Genomic DNA, 20898 nt, shown 5'->3' on the forward strand with positions numbered 1-20898 from the left:
AAAACCTCGAGGGCAATATACTGAGTGAAATAAGCCAGACACATTAGGACAATTATTGCAGGGTCTCACTGATAGGAACTAATTATAATATGTAAACTCATAGACATGAAATATAAGGTACCAAGATATAGGATGAGGCTTAAGAATGGGGAGTGGTTGCTTAGTATGAGCAGAATGTTCAATTAGGATGAACTTAAATGTTCGGAAATGAACAGGGGTGTTGGTAGCAAGATGTGAGAATAACTAACAGCGCCGAATGGTGTGTGAATGAGGTGGAAAGGGGAAGCTCAGAGTCATATATGTCACCAGAAGGAAAGTTGGAGGTCAAAAGATGGGAATGTATAAAACTGAATCCTATGGTGGGCAATGTCCATGATTAACTGTACAAATACTAGAAATCACTTCCATGAACCAGAACAAATGTATGACAATACAATTAGAAGTTAATAATTGAGGGGCATATAGGGAAGAACTATATACCTGTTACAAACTATATACTACAGTTAGTAGTATTTCAACATTGTTTCATAAATAGTAACAAATGTACTATATCAATACTACGAGTCAACAATTGAGAGGGGATGGTTAGGGATAGGGGAGGATTAGAGTTTCCTTTTCTTTTTTTCTTTTTTCATCTTTCACTTTATTTCTTGTCTGGAGTAATGAAAAGTTTCTAAAAATTGAACAAAAATTAAGTGTGATGGATGAACAGCTGTATGACGGTACCCAGGGGCAAGTGATTGTACACTTTGGATCTTTGGATAATTGTATGGTATCTGAACAATCGCAATGAAAATAAATAAATAGATAGATAGATAGATAGATAGATAGATAGATAGATAGATAGAGCCTCAATCCAGAAGAAGAGTTTGTGTACATAGAAAGTTCCTGAATGAAAGTTCAGAGTGAATTTGGTCAAATGAAACAGTAGGAGAAAATTTATTTGAGATGAAAAAATAGTAATAATAAAAACAAATTTGAGTTTTCAGATCAAAAAGGTCATTTAGTTAAAGGCAGAATTAAAGAAAGACCAAAGCAAACCATAACCTGGTACCAATGTTAAATTCTAGGAATAATGTAGGAGAATGAGACTGTACATTGTTTACTGGCATAAACCTAGTCACAGGGAAAAACAAACTATTGCTAACTTTTTTCTAAAGCTGATTGAGTTCATTATAAGATCATTGAGGTCATCCCAAGATAATTATCACGTGGTTGGTAAGGAAATTCAAATTTCTATGACAAATGTAGCTTGTAACTTTAAGTAAGGAAATGTAATTTTCTAACATAAACAGTTTTTTAAACATAATCTCAGGAATAGAATTCAAAACTCTTTGGAGAATGCATATTAAAACAAATCAACATTGCAGAAAAGCTCTGTACCTTTTTTAGTAAACAGACCATATAGAAATCCATGTTTTATTTTATAAGACACAGACTAAGTATAGATTTGTTTAATGTTTACTAACTGGCTGTAAATATTTTCTAACCTTCCTTAGCTGTCTAAACAAAGGGTGATGACTAACACAGAAACATGTGTCAACAACTTCTTTTTCTCAAAGTTTCTCTTGAAGTGTCATTGAAATGTGCAGGCATGATTTCATCCATATTGTTAATCAAAGCTGAGACTTTTGTCTTATAATTTTCTGTTTCTACAAGCAAAGAAAGATAAAATATGCAAAATATCCTGTCAGAAGAATAGATCATCTACAAAGAAGAAAGAATTCGAGTGATATTGGTGGTGGTCACCTGTTCTTTGGACCATGTTTTGTGAACCGATTCCTTTCTGTGCCTAAACTAGTTTTAGCTGAGTTTCTATCATTTGCAATGCATGGAATACTTTCTAAGCTTCGTAAGTCTCAATTGCAATCCTCAATGCAATAAGACAGTAAAGAAACATTTAGAGAGGTATAAAGAAAATACTTTCTTAATGTGACCCCGAAATTTCTCCAGCCAAAGTTTATGCACACCTCTATTTTTATTCCAACATTTTTTCTGTACTCAAGATCTAAATATCCACTGTCTACTGTACATCTTTCCTCTCATGTTCCACATATATTAATTGTCCTCTTTCCCTCTCAACTGCCAGTTTCCCCAGTCAGTATTTGATATGACTATCCAACCAGCTTACCAAACCAGAACTCAAGAGTTATACTTTACACTTCACTCTCCTTCACTGCATCTTTTCAACAATTCAAGAACTGCTATCCTTTTTTACCTCCTAAATATCATTCAACTTACATCCAGCATCATCACTCATCGTTCCTCCAACTTTCACCTTGAGGTGGGGCTAATTGTAATTGCCCTGATTTGCCATGTTCTCTCTTGCCTCCAGTCTTTTGTAACACTCTTTCCAGCTCTCCTCTCTCCCTATCCCTTCAATAATTTAGCTAACTCCTATTCATCCTTTAGGTCACAGCTTAAACATCACTTAAATGTCACTTCCTCTGGGGAGCTTTTCTCACCTTTTCCCTTGAATCCTGCCTTATATCAGTGTTTTGAAATTGCCTGAGGGCTTTCAATTAAAGATAGGAAATTGAATGAAAGCCTTAATCACTCCCTTCTGAAATGCCAATAAAATAACAATTAAAAAAAAAAAACTTCCTGTGGTGGTTAGGTGCATGTGTCAGCTTGGCCAGTTAATGCTGCTCGGTTGTCTGGTCAAGCAAGCACTGGCCTAACCATTATTGCAAGGACATTGTGGAAGGGTGTGTCTTCCAAATGAGAGAATGCAATCAGCTGGTTTTATTCCAATCAATTGGAGAAGAGAGAACCTTCACTTCTTCAGCCAGCCAGCCTCTCCTGGGGAGTTCATCGAAAACCTTCATCAGAGTTGCTAGCTCACTGCCTGCCCCAAGGAATTTGGACTCGTGCATCCCCACAGTTTTGAGACACTTTTATAAAATCTCATATTTACAGATATCTCCTGTTGGTTCTGTTTACCTAGAGAACCCTGACTAATACACTAGGGTTGCAGAAAACCTTAAAAAGTGACAATAGCAACAAAATTTTGGAAGGTAGAAAGAAGATATGTAAGTGGTAACTGACTTAGAAAACCACAGAAAATCCTAGGCTGCCAGTTGGGAAAGCCAAGAAGCAACTGGATTTACATTACAGAAATTGGTGGCTTCAGGTAATTCTGGAGATGGAGGTGAAGGTGGGGTGCTAAACTAAGGAAGATCATTCAAGAAACTGTCTAGACAATTTGAGAAACAGTTTAACCCTCCATTCCTCTCCTCAGCTCCTCACACCAATTCTAGGAGAAGCTTGGAGGTATGTTCTATCCAGAGGGTAGGACAGAGGGTCTATGAACTGGGAGAATTCAGGCATGGTTGAGGGTAGAGTATATCTTGGTGAAAACAGAAGGATCAAGAGAGAGATTATTTATTCAATCTTGTGGCCCATTAGCACTCTTCTCTTTTTCATCTGACAGAAAGGCGTTACCATACTGCTAGGGTCATAAGGGTAATTGACCCTGATGTTCATGACATCGTGGGGTTGCTGCTACAAATGGGGCAGGGAAGAATATGCTTGTCATTCAAGGACAGCTTTTAGGACTAAAGGTAGCAATTGGAGCTATAGCTCATCCCACCAATCCTCCTTTTGTAAATTTTCCCCAAGTTTGTGACCAACCAAGGTCCTGAAGAAGCTGTGGCAGAATATAGTGAACCTAATTTGAGAAATAAGAGGATTTGAGTGATACAAGACTGTAGCAGATGGTGTAATTGCCCTGCCCAGATCTCCTGGGATCCCTATTATAAGTTTAATATTTGCGCCTGTCTCCCAACTGCTTTGCCAATGGCTCACACTGTCTTTTCCAAAGGACTATCCTTGGGCTATCTAGTCTGCCTAAGAGGTGCTGAAGGCTACTCAGCCTACTCCCCAACTTTGGCAGATCATGACCAAAGGCTGACTGGGGCAAGGGTACAATGCCAGGATCCCTTTCCTCAAAGCAGGGCAGGATCTTAGGTGCAAATTCAGCTCCAGTGCACCAGGAAATCAGGATGAAGCTACATTTCATCTGAAACCATAGTTTTGTGTAGCTCCTCCCCACCCCACCCCAATCCACCTTCTCTTACAGGTTTCTTCTGAATGTACTCCACCAATACATTACATGCACAGATATCCCATTTCAGAATCAGTTTCTGGGAAACTCAACATAAAATATTTCAATTAGCAAGTTCCAAACACCCGTATTAGTATTTTCATTGGAATTTTATTAAATTCATTGATTAATATATGGAGTATTGAAATCTTTACAATATGGAGTTGTTCTATTAAAAACTGGTGTGGTAGGTAGCCTCTAAGATGCTTCCAGTGACCCCCATCTCCTGTCATTCATGCTTTCCTACCATTTATTCCCTGTGAGTGTGGGCTGGACCTAGTGACTCACTTCCAACTAATAGAATATTAGAGATTCCTTCAGATATTATGATATTGTTCTTAGCCACTCTTTCTCACACACACATGGAACATTCACTCTAGGGGAAGTGAGCTGCCATGCTGTGAGCTACCCTGTGCAGACACACATGGCAAGTAACTGAGCCATGGAGAATTAATCCCATGCCTTGAGACCTATTCAAGAAACTTCCAACATGTGCTTGACTGGATTTCAGAATTGCTATAGAGCAGTGACTCCTTTGCCTTCCATTTCCCTGTTTTGAACAGAATTGTCTATAGCAGTTACCCTATATCTTTTCCACCCTTATGTATTAGATGTTTGGGGGAGGAGATAACTCATCTTTTTAGTTTCACAGGCCTACAGATGAAGTAGAACTGTACCCCAGGAGCTGTACTTAAGGAACTACAACTGAGGCATCTCATCCTAACCTGGACCTAATTTAGGTAATGAGATCCTGCAGTCTGAGCTAATGCTGTAATGGGATGAGACTTTTGGGAACCTTATGAGTGGGTGAATATTTTCCATATGGGATAGATGTGAATCATTGGGGGCCAGAGGATAAATTTGGGGAGCCCAATTTTTGGCCATTTGCTTTGAGTCCATTGTTTTTGAGTCTTCTATGTTCCAGAGTAAAGTTCTAGTTTTATTCATATAGGCCCTGCATACTTCCTTTTTTTTCCTGAATGTTTTAACTTTTAGATGTACTATTTTGTTTCTCACATTGTATTTCCTGTTATGTATTAGAGAGTTATTGATTTTTATTACTTTTGTCAATAATTATTTTGCTAAATTATTATATTGTTTTGTAATAGTTTTTCAATTGGTTCCTTTAGTTTTCTAGGTTTTTAAGAATTTAATTTCCAATTATTTGATTCATTTCTTTGTCTTGTCTAATTTCATTGGATAGTACATCCAGAACAATGTTAAATGGTAGACATCATCATTTTTTCCTGATTTGACTGATAATGCTTCCAGAATTTTACCATTAAGGATGAAGCTGGCTTAATGTTTGAGGTATATAACTTTAAGGAAGTGCCCATTATTCCTATTTTATTGGGTTGTTTTTTGATCAGGAATTTATGTTCAATTTTATTGTATGCCTTTTAACAACTATAGAGATGACTACATCATTTTTTCCATTTTCCTTTGTCGTTGTGTAGTGGTGAGCATTGTTGGTTGCTTACTCGGCATCCACTCCCATTTGCTCCCATAGCACCTGTATTTTCATGCAATTTATCCATCCTTCCCTGGACAGTCTGTGTGTATCAGGGAAAGCTGTCCTCACCCTAAGCTCCAGGGCAAGGCCTTGATTGGCTTGATTTAATCAGTTCATTCTATTCTTCTAGCTAAAGTAATTGATTCAGGGGTTAGCATATGATCTAACTGGTCCAATCTATGTGAATCCCAGAGGTATTGCTTATAATGCTGGAGATGTTCACTCCTGTTAAACAAGGAAAAGGTAACATGAAATTCACCCAAAAGCTAAAATATTCGAGTGTGTTGAAAAGCCAAAAGAATATACAGATAAGATATTAATATGAATAAATCAGTTTAGCAAGTTTACTGAATAGAAAGTCAGTTCGAAAATTATATGGTTATGCATCAGAAACAAAATTAGAACATAAAAATTTTAATGTAACATTTACAATAGGTTCAAAAATATCAAATACCTAGAAATAAATCTCATGAAAGATATCAAGAACTCTAATCAGAAATCTATAAATGTTTATCAAGAGACATCTTATAAGATCTAAATAAGTGGAGAGATAAACAATATTAAAGATAAGGAAGATTTAATATTATGAAGATGTGAATCCTCCCCAAACTGATCTATGGATTCAGCAGAATTCCAATCTAAATCCCAACAGGTCTTCTTGTAGAGTTAAGAAGCTGGTTCTAAAACATGTGGAAATGTAAAAAGCCAAGAATACCCAAAGCATTCTTCACACTTGACAGCAAGATTTATTATAAAGCCACAGTAATTAAGACAATGTGGTATTGCCACAAGAATAAACAAATAGACCAGTGGAACATACTAGAGTCTAGAATTGAGCCACGTATATATGATCTCTTGACTTATGATGACGTGGCTCTCCAGGGCAGTGGTACTGGATCAGTCAGAAACGCATATGAAAAAGTGAAATCTGACCCCTTCCTCACATTATACAGAAAAACATCAATTCCAGATGAATCAAAACTCTGTGAACAGCAAACAATAAACTTCTAGGGCATGACAATCCTGGAGGCAAACACTGGTTTCTTAAACAGCACCTCAAAACCACTAACCAGGTGAATGGGCCTTGAGGACAGTATGTCGAGTAAAATAAGCCAGAATTGAAAAGACACATATTGTAATGCCTCACTAATATGGACTAACTATAATGTACAAACTCTGAGAATTGAATCTGGGAACATAGATTATTAGGCAGGCTTATGTAAAGGTTACTAGATTGTAAGCTCTTACGGAAGTCACATCCATTCATGAGTTTTAATAGTTATTTCTAAATTCTGAGATGCTGAGCTGTTTTTGTAAAACCTGGTCAGTCCCTGGAACTCTGGGTATCTCTGTGACACCTGAGACTCAGAACTAGAATTCAGCAACTATGAATGTCAGCATTACCACAAACAGCAACTGTTTTAAAAAGGTGAAAAAGAGTTCAGTCTTCAATTAGAGATATGAATGGAGCTGATCTGGTTAGGACTAAGGCAAATCAGACTAAAGGGTAAGGGATGATATTGACTGTGTTTACACACTTCAACTTCTGTGTGAGACCAAAGGAAGAGATGTTTATTTGGTGCAAAATCTGTATTTTCTGTAGCATACTATGTAATTTCACTTGTATGGTCAGTTTACTCAGACACCAAAATTACATGGAAACTTGAATAGGGGGTGAGATCTGCTTGGTTTGTACAGCTTGGTGTGAAACCCTGATATATTCCAGAGTAATTTGGGCAGAGAATCAAAAGCGTTTGCAAAGCCGCCTTGAGGGACTGGGGAAAAATGTGGAAATATTAAACTTCCCCACCTGGGGAATTGCTGATATTCTTGAAAGCGTTGGGAACTACAAATTGAGTAGGCCAAGCCCTTGATCTTGGGGCTTGCCCTTATGCAGCTTGTTACTGCAAAGGAGAGGCTAAGCCTACTTATAATTGTGCCTGACAGTCACTCCCAAGGAACCTCTTTTGTTGCTCAGATGTGGCCCCTCTCTGTAAGCCAACTCAGCAGGTGAACTCACTGCTCTCCCCACTACATGGGACATGACTCCCAGGGGAGTAAATCTCCCTGGTAATGTGGGACATGACTCACAGGGATGAGCCCAGGGATGAGGACCTGCCATTGTGGGATTGAGAAGGCCTTCTTGACCGAAAGTGGGAAGAGAAATGAAACAAAATAAAGTGTCAGTGACTGAGAGACTTCAAATGGACTTGAGAGGTCATTCTGGAGGGCATTCTTATGCGCTATATAGACATCCCTTTTTGGTTTTAGTTTATTGGTATAGCTAGAAGGAAATACCTGAAACTGTTGAACTGCAACCCAGTAGCCTTGATTCTTGAAGGTGATTGTATAACTATGCAGCTTACACAGTGTGGCTGTGTGACTGTGAAAACATTATGGCTCACACTCCCTTTATCCAGTGTATGGACAGATGAGTAGAAAAATGGGGATAGAAAGTAAATGAATAATGGGGGGTATGAGATATTTTGGGTGTTCTTTTTTACTTTTCTTTTTCTTTTTATTCTTATTTTTTGGAGTAATGAAAATATTCAAAAATTGATTGTAGTGATGAATGCACAACTATATGATTATACTGTGAATAATTGATTGTATACTTTGGATGATTGTATGATATGTGAATATATCTCAATAAAATTGCATTTAAAAAATGCTAACCAGGAAGGAAAATGATAAAATTGACTACGTATAGATTCTGATCTTCTGTTCATCCATAGTACAGTGGGAGAAAATATTTGAAGTGTATAACTGACAAACGGATGTGGATCAAGTGGAACACTCATGTGCCATTCATATTATTACTTTGGAAAATAATCTGGCATTATCTACTAAAGTTGAACATACCTTGTTGGCATGGGGCAGCAATCAAGCTTGCAGGTTCTTCAGCTCCTGACTAATCCCCAGTATAAGACACAAAAGCAATAGAATCCCATAAATTGTTTAAGCAACTTTCTTAACTGCATAAGGTGAAATTTCTAACATTAATCTCTTCTTGTTTATCTCCTATCAGTTCTGCTTTTCTGATAGACACCATAATGCATAGTTTTTGCCTCTATTGGGGTAATCACTTTTTTATTAATTTGAAAGAATTATTTGCGTTTTAAGGAAATTAACCTATTGTCTGTGTTATATGCTGCAAATTTTATTACCTAATTTGTCATTAGGGTTTTACCTTTTTTCAGTGTTTTTCTTTATGAAATCTTCATATTTTTATGTAAGAAATTAATCAGTGTTTCATCTGTGCTTATTGGATTTTGTTTTTTAAATATTTTCTATATTAGAAAAGTTGCAGGTTTACAGAACAATCATGCATAATATACAAGGATTCCCATACACCACCCCACCAACAATAACTTACATTGCAGTGACATTTGTTACAACTAATGATAGCACATTTTTATATCTGTACTATTAATTAAAGTCCATGGTTTAACTTAGAGTTCCCTGTTTCAGTAGTTTAGTTCTGGAAAATTTTTTAAAATTTTTATTCTGTTTCCATATATACAATCTAATACTTCTCCTTTTAATCATATTCAGATATGTATTTAGGTGCTGTAAATTACATTCACAATGCTGTGCTACCATCACCACTAACCATTGCCAAAATATTTCCATCATTACAAATAGGAACCCTGTACATTTTAAGCCTTCACTTCCCTTTCCCTATCCCCACCTCATCCCCTGGTAACCTGTTGTTCCAGTTTGCTAAAGCTGCCGTTATGCAAAATACTAGAAATGGATTGGCTTTTATACAGGGGATTTATTAGGTTACAAGTTTACAGTTCTAAGGTCATAAAAGTGTCCAAACTAAGGCATCAACTAGAGGATACATTCACTGAAGAAAGGCTGATGGTGTCCAGAACACCTTTGTCAGCTGAGAAGGCATGTGGCTGGCATCTGCTGGTTCTTTGCTCCTGGGTTCTGGTTTCTACATGGCTTTCTCCTAAATATATCTGGGCTTCTGTCTCTCTTAGCTTCTCTCTCTCAGCTCCTGTGCATCCTTGCTTCTTTCTCCCAGGGAGTTTCTCTCTAAGTATCTGGGGATCCTCTCTTAGCTTCTCTGGGGCAAACTCTGGGCTTTATCTTCAAACATCCTTCTGTCTGCATCTCCAAGCATCTCCAGTCATCATTATATGTGTTGGCTCTTGAGCCCTCTTAAATCCTCCAGTGAACTAATCAGGACCCACCCTGAATGGGCAGAGTCCACACATCCATGGAAATAATTTAATCAAAGGTCTCACCCACAGTTGAGTGAGTCACATCTCCATGGAAACACTCAATTAAAAGATTCCACCCAACAAGATTATATTAAAAGATCATGGCTCTTCTGGGGTCTGTAACAGTTTCAAACTGGCACACCTATATTCTAGATTCTGGCTTTATGAGTTTGCTTATTCCAGTTGTTTTCATATCAGTGAGATCATACAATATTTTTCCTTTTGTGTCTGGCTTATTTCATTCAGCATGATGTCTTCAAGGTTCATTCATGTCATCACATGTATCAGGACTTCATTCCCTTTTACAGCTGAATAATAGCCATTGTATGGACATACTACATTGTATTCATCCAATCATTGGTTGATGGATACTTGAATTGCTTCCACCTTTTGAAAATTGTGAGTAATTCTGCTATGAACATCAGTGTGCAAATAACTGTTTGAGTCTCTGCTTCTAATTCTTTGGGGTGTATATCTAGTAGTGGGAATGCCATTGGTAGTTCTTTACTTGGCTTTCTGAGGAACAGCCAAACTGTCTTCCATAATGGCTGCATCATTTTACATTCCCACCAGCAATGAATGAGTGTTCCTATTTATCTGCATCGTCTCCAACCCTTGCAGTTTTCCATTTTTAAATAGCAGCCATTCTATTGAGTGTGAAATTGTATTTCATTTTGGTTTTGATTTGCATTTCCTGAAGGCTGATGATGTTGAACATCTTTCCATGTGTTTTCTGGCCATTCAAATCTTTTATACCTTTTTAAATCGGGTTGTTTGCCTTTTTGTTTTTAAGTTGAATGATTTCTTTGTATATTCTGGATATTAAATCTTTATCAGATATGTGGTTTCCACATATTTTCTTCCATTGTGTAGGTGGCCATTTTACTTTCATGATAAAGTCCTTTGAGGCAGAACAGTTTTAATTCTGATGAGGTCCCATTTATCTACTTTTTTGTTTGTTGGTTTTGCTGTGGGTGTAAAGTCTAAGAAACAATTGCTGAACATAAGGACCCGAATTTGCTTCCCTACATTTTCTTCTTGGAGTTTGATACTTCTGGCTCTTAAGTTTAGGTCTTTGGTCCATTTTGAGTTGATTTCTGTATAAGGTGTGAGGTAGGAATCATCTTTCTTTTAAAAAAAAATGGAGACCCAGTTCTCCCAGCACTGTTGGTTGAAGAGACTATTCTTTCCCAATTGAGTGGTCTTTGGTCCCCTGTCTAAAAGCAGTTGACCATAATTGTGAGGGTTGACTTTTGAACTCTCAATTAGATTCCATTGTTCTATATGTCTGTCCTTGTTACAGAACCATGCTGTTTTGATTACTGTGGCTTTGTAATAGTTTAAAGATTGGGACGTGTGAGCCCTCCAAATTCATTCTTCTTTTTCATGATAGCTTTGTCTATTTAGGGCCCCTTAACCTTTCATATAAATTTGATAATTGGCTTTTCCATTTCTGTAAAGAAAGTTGTTGGGATTTTGAATGGGATTGCATTGAATCTACAAATTGCTTTGGGTAGCATTGACATCTTAATGGTATTTTGTCTTCCAATCCCTGAACATGGGATATCCTTCCATTTATTTAGGTCTTCTTTGATTTCTTTTAGCAATGTTTTGTCATTTTCTGTGTACAAGTCCTTTATATCCTTGATTAGATTTATTCCTAGATATTTGATTATTTTAGTTGCTATCATGAATGGAATTTTTTTCTTGATTTCTTCTTCTGGTTGGTCATTGCCTGTGTAGAGAAACACTGCTGATTTGGGGGCATTGACCTTGCATCCTGACACTTTGCTGAATTCACTTATTAGCTCTAGGAGATTTGTTGTGGATTTTTCAGGATTTTCCGATATATGATCATATCATCTACAAACAGGGAAAGATTTTCTTCTTCCTTTCCAACTTGGATGTGTAACTATTGGATTTTATGACATGCTTAGAATGGCTCTTTATATACCAAGATTATTAAAATATCCTCCCATACTTTACTTGAATGTGTATACAGTTTCATTTTTGCTTAGTCCTTGATCAATTCGGAATTTATTTTTGTGTGTAGTGTGATGAAGGGCTCTCACTTTAATGTATCCAAATAAATAGACAATCATCCCAACATCATTTCCCACACTGATATGAAATGCCACCTTTATCATTTGTTAAAGTCCATATGCACACTATTATCATGGTGTAGTAGAATCTGTGTGGCAAATAAAATATCTTAGAATTCTTCAATCCTAAGAGGGCACAGCTAATATGAGGATGGGTTTAGGTATCTGCCTTAGTTTGCCAGGCTGCTGTGACAAAAACCACACAATAGGTTGGCTTAAACAAGCATTTATTAGCTCACAGTTTTTGAGGCCAGAAGTCCAAAATCAAGACATTGGCAAAACCATACTTCTTCCCTAAAGACTAATGTTGTGGTGCTGGCTTTTCACAATCATTGGGGTTCCTTGACTTGCATCTCTGCCTCATGTCACGTGATGATATCCTCTCTTTTCTAGCTTCTGTGATTTGCTGGTTCTCTTTAAAAGGCAAGCAGTAATCAGATTAAGACTCACCCTCAGTGGCAGGGTAGTGGCACAGCACACAGCTCACACCGCACCTTAGCAGCCACCCTCACTCCTTCTGCTCTTCCTTCCTTCGCTCACAACATGGCTGATAACTGACCAAAGAACAGTTTGCTCAGGTTTTTTAAGTTTTGCCAATCTTGTGGGTTGACGTTATATTAGTGTGGCTTTATTTTACATTTTCATGATTACAAAGGATGCTCAGCAGTTTTTCATAATTTCACTGCCCAATAAATATTTTATATACTGCAAAAAAAAAAAAAGAACAGATTGCTGAATTCAAGGAAGCTTTCTCCCTGTTCAATAAAGATGGTGATGGCACCATCACAACAAAGGGACTTGGAACTGTCTTAAGGTCACTGTGTGGGAACCCAGCAGGAGCTGAATTACAGGATGTGATCAATGAAATGGATGCTGATGGTAATGGCATCACTGACTTCCCAAAATTTTTGACCATGATGGCTAGAAAAATGGAAGACACAGACAATGAAGAAGAAATCTGTGAGACATTCCAAGTCTTTGGCAAGGATGGCAATAGCTACATCAGTGCAGCAGAGCTATGTCACATCGTGACAAACTTTGGAGAAAAACTAACAGATGAAGTAGAAGAACTGATCAGAGAAGCAGGTATTGATGGGGATGGACAAGTCAACTATGAAGAATTCATACAGATGATTACTGCAAAACGAAGACCTACTTTCAACTCCTTTTTCCACCCTCTAGAAGAATCAAATTGAATCTTTTACTTACCTCTTGCAAAAAAAAAAAGGTCATTTGTTCATTCTGTCTCTGTATGGCAAAACGGAATGTCAAAAGTACCTTCTGTCCACACACACAAAATCTCTGCATGTATTGGTTGGTGGTCCTGTCCCCTAAAGATCAAACGACATCAGTTTTGCAATATAAACACTTGGACTATCTTAATGATAAGGAAGCACTTCAAAAAAAAAAAAAAAAAAAAAAAAAAAAAAGAAGACCCACCTTCATTTAGTTGGGCCACAACGTAACAAAGAATAACATCTTCAAAGTTTCCTGTTTACAATGGGTTCATGCCCACAAGGACATGGATTAAAGTTAAAAACATGCTTGTTAGGGTATATAATTCAGCCTACCATAGTCCACCCTCTGCATGCCAAAAAAGGCACGTTCTTCCCATATGCAAAATACATTCACCCATCCCAATATCCGAAAAGCCTTAACTCATTTCAGTAACAACTCTAACTATAAGGCTCTCATCAAAATCAGTTATGGGTATGGTCAACCTTGGAGTAAAATTCCTTTCTAAATTTGGACCTGTGAAACCTATGAAAAAATTTATCTCCTTCCAAAATACAATGTTGGGACAGGCACAGGACAGACATTCTCATTCCAGAAGGGAGAAATTAGAAGGAAAACGGTTGTTACAAGTCTCAACCAAGTCTGAAACCCAGCAGAGCAAACTCCATTAGATCTCAAGGTTTGAGAGTCATCTATAGATCAATCATTTGTCCTGTGGGTCTGCAGGAGTAGCAGCACCACCCTTTCCAAACACTGGGGCAGTGGCCTTGCTCTCCCCAGATGCCGGGGCTTAGGACCCAGCTTCTTCAAGCATTGGAGTGGAGCCAAAGTCTCCTCAAACATTGGGGTGGAAGTCCCCACTCCAAGCTTGAGGGCAGAAATCATGCCCTATCCAAACACATGGGTGGGAACTCCTCTCTCTTAGCCTGAGGAGATCTGTTTGGTCCAGACTTCTTCCATGGTTCTGCCCTTGAAGTCATTATTCCTTCAGTTTGTCCCTTCTCTTTCCCTTTCAGTCCAGGTTTGTAGTGCTTCTCTTCATACAGAATTCTCAAAAACCTTGTTGGCTTTGCCATGCCATCAGACAAAAGGATTTTCCACAGATTCTTCCTAGAAAAATACATTTCCAATCCTGACTTCCTCTGAGATGGCTGACTGGATCCATGAGACATATGTCTATTCTTCTTAGCAAAACGTTGTTCAGTTAAACCCTCACTTGGAGTCCTATTCTTTGGGAAATCACCTTCCAGGTTCAGAGAAGGCCCTGTTGAGCCACTTCTGGCTAAAGTCTCAGAGTGCACTCAGAGCACACTAACCCTAACCTAAAGCACACTATCTGGATAGGCTCAGAATTTTCCAAATCATCAATTATTGGTTCTTTGGTGCGTAAGAGTTCTGTCCTCTGTTTATCTCTTTCCTCTCTCATTTCACGATAAGCAGCAAGGAGAAACCAGGTGACACCTTCCAAACTTAGCTTGGGAATCTCCTAAGGTAAATATCCAGTTTCATCACTGTGGCAGTTTGAGGCTGTATGCACCCAGAAAAGTGTATGTTCTTAAAGTTAATCCATTCCTGTGGGCATAGACCCATTGTAAGTAGGATCTTTTGATGGGGCTACTTCAGTTAAGGTGTGTCCTACCTCATTCAGGATGGGTCTTAATCCTATTACTGGAGTCCTTTACAAGAGAATGAAATTCAGGCAAAGAGAAAAAGCCATGGAAGAAAGAAACTTAAAGCAACGAAACCTGGAAGAGAAGGGGGAAACCAGCAGATGCCAACATGTGCCTTGCCAGCCTGGCACTGGCAGTTGGTCTTCAGGAAGAAAGTATTGCCTTGGTGATGTGTTTTGGACATTTTCATGGCCTCAAAAGTATACATTTGTAAGCTAATAAATTCCCATTTTTAAAGGCCACCCTATTTTATGGTATCTGCTTTGAACAGTTTAGCAAACTAAAGCAATTACTTACAACTTCTGCTTTCCGTCCAACATCAGGACACAATTTGGCCAAGTTCTTTGTCACTTTATAACAAGGATTGCCTTTCCTTCAATTTCAAATAACACATTCATCATTTCCTTTGAAGGCCTCACCAGAAGCACTTTTACCTTCCATATTTCTGCTAACAGTCTCTTCAAAGCAATCTATGCTTTTTCTAATCAAGTGCCTCATAATTCTTGTAGCCTCTACGCATTGCTGAATTCTAAAGCTGTTTCAATGTTTTTAGGTATTGTAATAACAGCACCCCACTTCTGGTACCAAAAATTGCCTTAGTTTGCTGGACTACGGTGACAAATACTACACAATGGGTTAACATAAATAATCAGCATTTATTCACTCTCAATTTTTGAGGCTAGAAGTCCAAAATCAAGGGATTAGGCAAGACCATATTTGTCCCCAAAGAACAGAATTCTGGTGCTGGCTTGCTATAATCCTTGGGGTTCCTTTGCTACAATCTCTGTCTCCTGTTGCATGGCAAAGTCCTCTTCTTTCTAGCTTCTGTGACTTCCCAGTTCTCTTTATAAGATGCCCAGTAATCAGATTAAGACCCACTCTCATTCAGTTGGGCCACACCTTAACTAAAAATAACATCTTCAAAAGGTCCTATTTTCAAAGGGTTCATGTCAAGATAAGAACACATATTTGCTGGGGTACATAATTCAACATACTGCAGTAGCAATAACATAGATGTTTATGCATAGACAGAAAGAGATGTCTATATACTTAGCTGTCAAATAGAGAGACTGGGGGAGGGTCAAATGCAGTAGATGATATCATACGGAGTGGTAGAATTCTATTTGGAACTTCAAAGACAGCTCTGGCTAGCTTCTTCTGAAGACTGCTCCACTCTGAAGACTAAGTCCTAACCCACTGGCTCCCTTGGATCCCTTGGTGCTAAGTCAATTTTCAGGTAAGTGACAGGACTCTTTAAGTCCTATCAAATAGTGATGAGTGTATCAGTTATACATGCCTTAAGTAATAAAAAGCCTAAGTTATCATAGCTCAAATAGGATTTTATTTTTCTCATACCAAGCCATCCAGATGTGGGCAGATACGGGTGTTGGTTTAATGTCTTGAAATTTTAAGAGCCAAAATGTATGTAATTTTCTCAGCTTTTTCGTCATTTATGTTGCCTCATGGTCACAAGGGGGCTTCTCCAACTTCAGGTAACAAATCATAAACAATGTTCAAGGCAGCGTAAAGGGAAAATGGTATCACCATATCTTTTATCAAGACATCAAAAAGTCTTTCTAGAAGTTACCCATCAGATTTCTGTCATATTTCATCATCCAGAACTATGTCACATAGCTATGGCTAGCAGCAAGGGTGGCTAGGAAAGGAAGTGTTCAGCTTTTCCAGCTTCTCTGCTTAGATGTTGTCTTAGTTTCTTGGCTGCGATCATAAAACCCACAAAATGGTTTGGCTTAAACAATGGGAATTTATTGGCTCATGATTTTGAGGCTAGGAGAAAACCAAATTGAGGTGTCAGCAGGGTGATGCTTTTTCCCTGAAGTCTGTGGTGTTCTGGGGCTGGCTGTAGGAGATCCTTGGGCCCTAGGCTTTTCTGTCACATTGTCATGCAAATGACAATGTTCCCTAGTGGCTTGTGCCCTGTGGCCTTCTCTATCAGGCCTCCGGTAATTGGATGAAGACCCATCCTGAATCTGTTAGTCTTACCTTAACTAAAAATAACATCTTCAAATGGTCCTACTTACACTGGGTTCACACCCATAAGAATGGATTAAGATTAAGAACATATTTTTCTGGGGTAAGTAATTCAACCTACTACACATGTAGTAAGGAAAAAAGGACTGAGGACTATTGAGTTAGGCAATGAACAACATCTGCTAAAATTTGAGGTGATCAAGAGGAGAACAGCAGGATATGAAGTCAGAAAAGTAACTAAAGGAGCTATATACTTGTATGGCCATGGTAGGGACTTTAGGTCTTCTATATGTGAGATGGGATGGCATTAAAGGATTTCAGGAAAAGTTGTGAGATAATCTGACTTACAATTTAACAACATGTTGGGCTGCTTTGTGGAGAGTAGGCTAAAGGGAGGCAAGAGTGGAAGCAGGGACACCAGTGAATGAGGCTATTGCATAATCCAAGACATAGATGATCAGGGGGTAGCAGTAGAGATGGTGAGACATGGCAGGATTCTTAAAACATTTTATAAATAAACTTATCGGACTTTTTTGATGGTTAAATTGTTGAAAGAGTCATAGTTTGGAACTTGAACAACTGAGTTACCACTAATTGAGTTGGGGAAGTTTGAGGGGGGATCAAGTTCAGATGTCAGATATCTGATCTGACAGAGGATAATACTTATTTTTTTGGAGGCTTTGAAAACTGACCATCTTTTTTCAATTATTCCTGTGTTCAAAGCAGGTAAGATGCTTTTGGCAATAAGAACTAAATCCCCCTTTTTCTATCTTTTCAGACAAAGCTGCTTTAGAAAGAGTGGAGAGCCAAGGACAAAGAAATCTCCCCTTGACTAAGTTAGGTGTGCCAGCTACTCAGCCACAGCCTAGTGGTCATCTGGAACATCCATGGAGCTCCGGAAGCTGCTGGGCATTGAATTTCTGCTGTGTTCTGTGACTTGCTGCCTATTATAGACTGTAGTTTCCTCTCGTCCTATATCCGACTTTGTAATGGAAGACAAAGCAGAACTGAAACCATGCATAAAGGGTGTGTTTGCTGTTAGGATGAATATCCCTTTCTTCATAAGACATAAAATTCATGTTTCAGGAAAACCTGATTTCATGTTTAAAAATAATGTTCACAAGAAAGCAAACTATTCTAGTTTGGATCAATTTATTTCAACAAGCGCTAGTCCATCTACTATATAGTAAGTCATTTGCTAAATTACATAGATTAGGAGTTGAACAGCTCATATTATCAAGGAACTCACAGATAGCCAGATAAATACATAGATGCCAACCTTTCATGTATTACAACAAATTCTTCTGGAGGACAAACAATGGGATAAAGTTGTTCACAGGGAGGGGTTAGGGAAGACTTGATGATAAAGGTGAAATTTATTGTAAACCTTAAGGGAGGAGCCTTGCTTCCAACACACACACACACACACACACACACACATACACACACACACACACACACATTTGGAGCTCCAGCTCTGGGAAGTGTCTTGCTGGTGAGTGGTGAACCCTCTCTGCTCTACGCTGCAGGCACTTTTGTTTTTCTCTACCTCTTTCCTTGGGACCAAACCACAGTACCCTCTCCCCTCTGCCCATTCCTAAAAAAAAGACCCTTAATCTTGAGAATTACCTCAATCAACAGACTCCCCCCACAGTTCTTTCTCCGAAGTGCTCTGGCCCCTTCCTAGATGTTCTAAAGTTTTGCAATTCTTCTGGGACTGCTGCCCTAGTGCCCTTCTCCTTTCTCTTCCTAGGGCATTCAGTGTCCTCAGCCTCTTGCAGAACTCCCAAGATAAAGTATAGACAGTTATACTTTAGTAAATATTTTCCTATTATCAATTCATGTTCTTCTTTCATGAAGTACCCACATTTACTCACTAAGACCTCCAAGCAACCTCAAAATAACTGGGTCAGATTATTGTTCCTATTTGATTTATGAGGAGGCAAAACTGATAGCCATCTGAGGGTATACCCCTTGAACATCTTAGAGGCAGCACAGCAAAATAATTAAGAATATGGGCTCTGAGGCAAGTCAAAGAATATGATATCTGGAGCAACATTTGAACTTGATTTAGGGCCCAAATCGCAGCCCCGTCATTTACTCACCATGCAATGGTTGGCCAAGGTACTTGACCTCTCTTCAATGAATGTCTTTGCTCTCCCTGCAGACAACCAGAGGTCCTGGATGGGCAACCTCAGAGATTACTTGTGGGATGTCATCAAGACCTCCATACTTCCAGCAGCCACTTTTGCGTTCCTTGTCACCTCGGCACTAATGGGGATCCTCTGCTGCCTTCGTAAGCTCCTGTGGGATGAGGAGAGGGGAGGAGAAAAGGAATATGAGGGAGGGACAGAAACAGTCAATTAAGGGGAAATTTTAATGAAGGTGATTCTGGGAACAAAACTCTGAAGAGTCATGCAAACTTCTCTACTTCCTCTTTTTTTCTCCAAACTTCCCTGTCCATTACCAACACCTGATGGGTGACATTTAATAAAGTGTTTTCAACTAATCCTTTCTTTTATTAGCTTCATGAACAGCGAATTTACATTTTCCCCCAGCTCAGAAACTACACATGGAAAATGTATAATTAACTGTGTCTCAGTTGCCTAAAAATTTACCAAAATAATTTTCTATATAATTCATATGAGTCCAAAGAGATTCCTGAGGAAAACAAAAATAGTTAAGTATAGCTAGAAAAGCCTAACTCAATCAATGTTTACCAAAAGAGGACTATTTGCCTGGCTCTGTCCTGGTTACCAAAGAGACAGAGAAAAAGAAGACAAATATGTACAATGTGGTGCATCAGTGCTATGATAGAAGACAACAGAGTCTGAGTGGGGGGACCTATGAAAGTGTCATATACTTTACTTGTGATCAACCAAGGTTTTAAAAGAGTCAGGGAATAGCTGCCCAGTTTACAAGAAGAAATGAAAGGGAATAGATAGAGAGTAGAAATGTGGGGCCCTGCAGGTTTCAAAAAAGCCAAACAGCTTCTAAATCCCTGGTGTACAATGGGATTATGAACAGCTTTGCTTGGTAATGGACTATTCATACTTCACAATCTCATAAAGTATCTGAGGGCAAAGATCAGATTAAGGGAGCAGCATTCCCTCCTATGGCCCCTAATAACCTCAAATTAATCAGGATCAAGAACTGTGTCTGTGAAAGAACCTTGAGTCTGGTTACTGGCACATAGAATTGATTTGAGGCAGCTAGATCAGAAGTAAGCTAAGCTTTTGAGAGAAATGTATTGCCAAAGAAACCACGAGCCAGAACTAAAGGAATCATCAGTTGTTTGAGACTTAAAGCAGTATTTGGACCCCCAACCTTCAATGAGAAGGACACAGGCTTTTTGGGTTACTACAGAGCAGTGACTGCTGTGTATCCCCCATTCTTCCCCTTATCTTCTTCTTGCCCCATCATTGTATGTGGGTTGTGGAGAGAAGGAGCAAATAACTGGCTTTAGTTCATAGGTCACTTAACCATGAACAGCCACACCCTGACTTGAGAGGACTGAACAATACCCAGATACTCGGAACTTTAAACTGGACACAGTGATGAATGGGATTTTGGATATGGAGAAGGGGTGTGTCACAGGTCAAATGTTCTGGAAGCAGACTCTGAGACAAGAGTTTGGTGTGCAGGATTTTTATTAAGAATCAACACCTATGCATCTGCGGCTAACTCTGAAAGAGCTAACAGCTAGAGGCTGTCTGCCAACTGACTGCACTCTCAGGAGCTAGGGGAAATCTGGGTGGCCTATTTTCATATTCACTACAGGATGACTGTGTTCCATGTACAGAAGGAAGAGTGAAACAGATATTAGGTGATCAGAAAGCCAGACTGTGTCAGATACTGCCTAGATGCTCACCAATATTTTTCCTTCTTCCCAAGCACAGAGGAAGACTACATTTACCAACCTTCACTGCTGAGTTAGGTTGGGACCATGTCACAGAGTTTGAGCCAATGAAACATGGGCAAAAGTGATATATGCCACTTCCAGGCCTGGCCATAAAATGTGCTGCCCAATTGTTCGTGCTGTCTC

General features: G+C 38.7%; 2 protein-coding genes across 2 annotated transcripts in view; both read left to right on the forward strand.

Moving 5' to 3' along the window:
* The window catches only part of LOC119522537 (calmodulin-A-like), a gene marked incomplete at its 3' end in the record, with an annotated part of 35438 nt that extends 20490 nt beyond the window's left edge, over positions 1-14948 (forward strand). The window contains exons 3-4 of the mRNA XM_037820950.1: positions 12679-13079; positions 14937-14948. Of these exons, the coding sequence (XP_037676878.1) occupies positions 12679-13079; positions 14937-14948 (413 nt within the window). The remainder of the gene's footprint in view (positions 1-12678; positions 13080-14936) is intronic.
* A 1047-nt stretch (positions 14949-15995) lies between these two features.
* SMIM9 (small integral membrane protein 9) lies at positions 15996-19220 on the forward strand. The gene is given in 3 exon segments (XM_037820951.1): positions 15996-16098; positions 17632-17879; positions 19021-19220. Coding segments are annotated over 2 exon segments (339 nt in total). The 5' UTR covers positions 15996-16098; positions 17632-17740.
* The last annotated feature ends 1678 nt before the right edge of the window (positions 19221-20898 follow it).

This window comes from Choloepus didactylus, chromosome X, assembly GCF_015220235.1.
Source record: "Choloepus didactylus isolate mChoDid1 chromosome X, mChoDid1.pri, whole genome shotgun sequence".
Taxonomy (NCBI): Eukaryota; Metazoa; Chordata; class Mammalia; order Pilosa; family Megalonychidae; genus Choloepus; species Choloepus didactylus.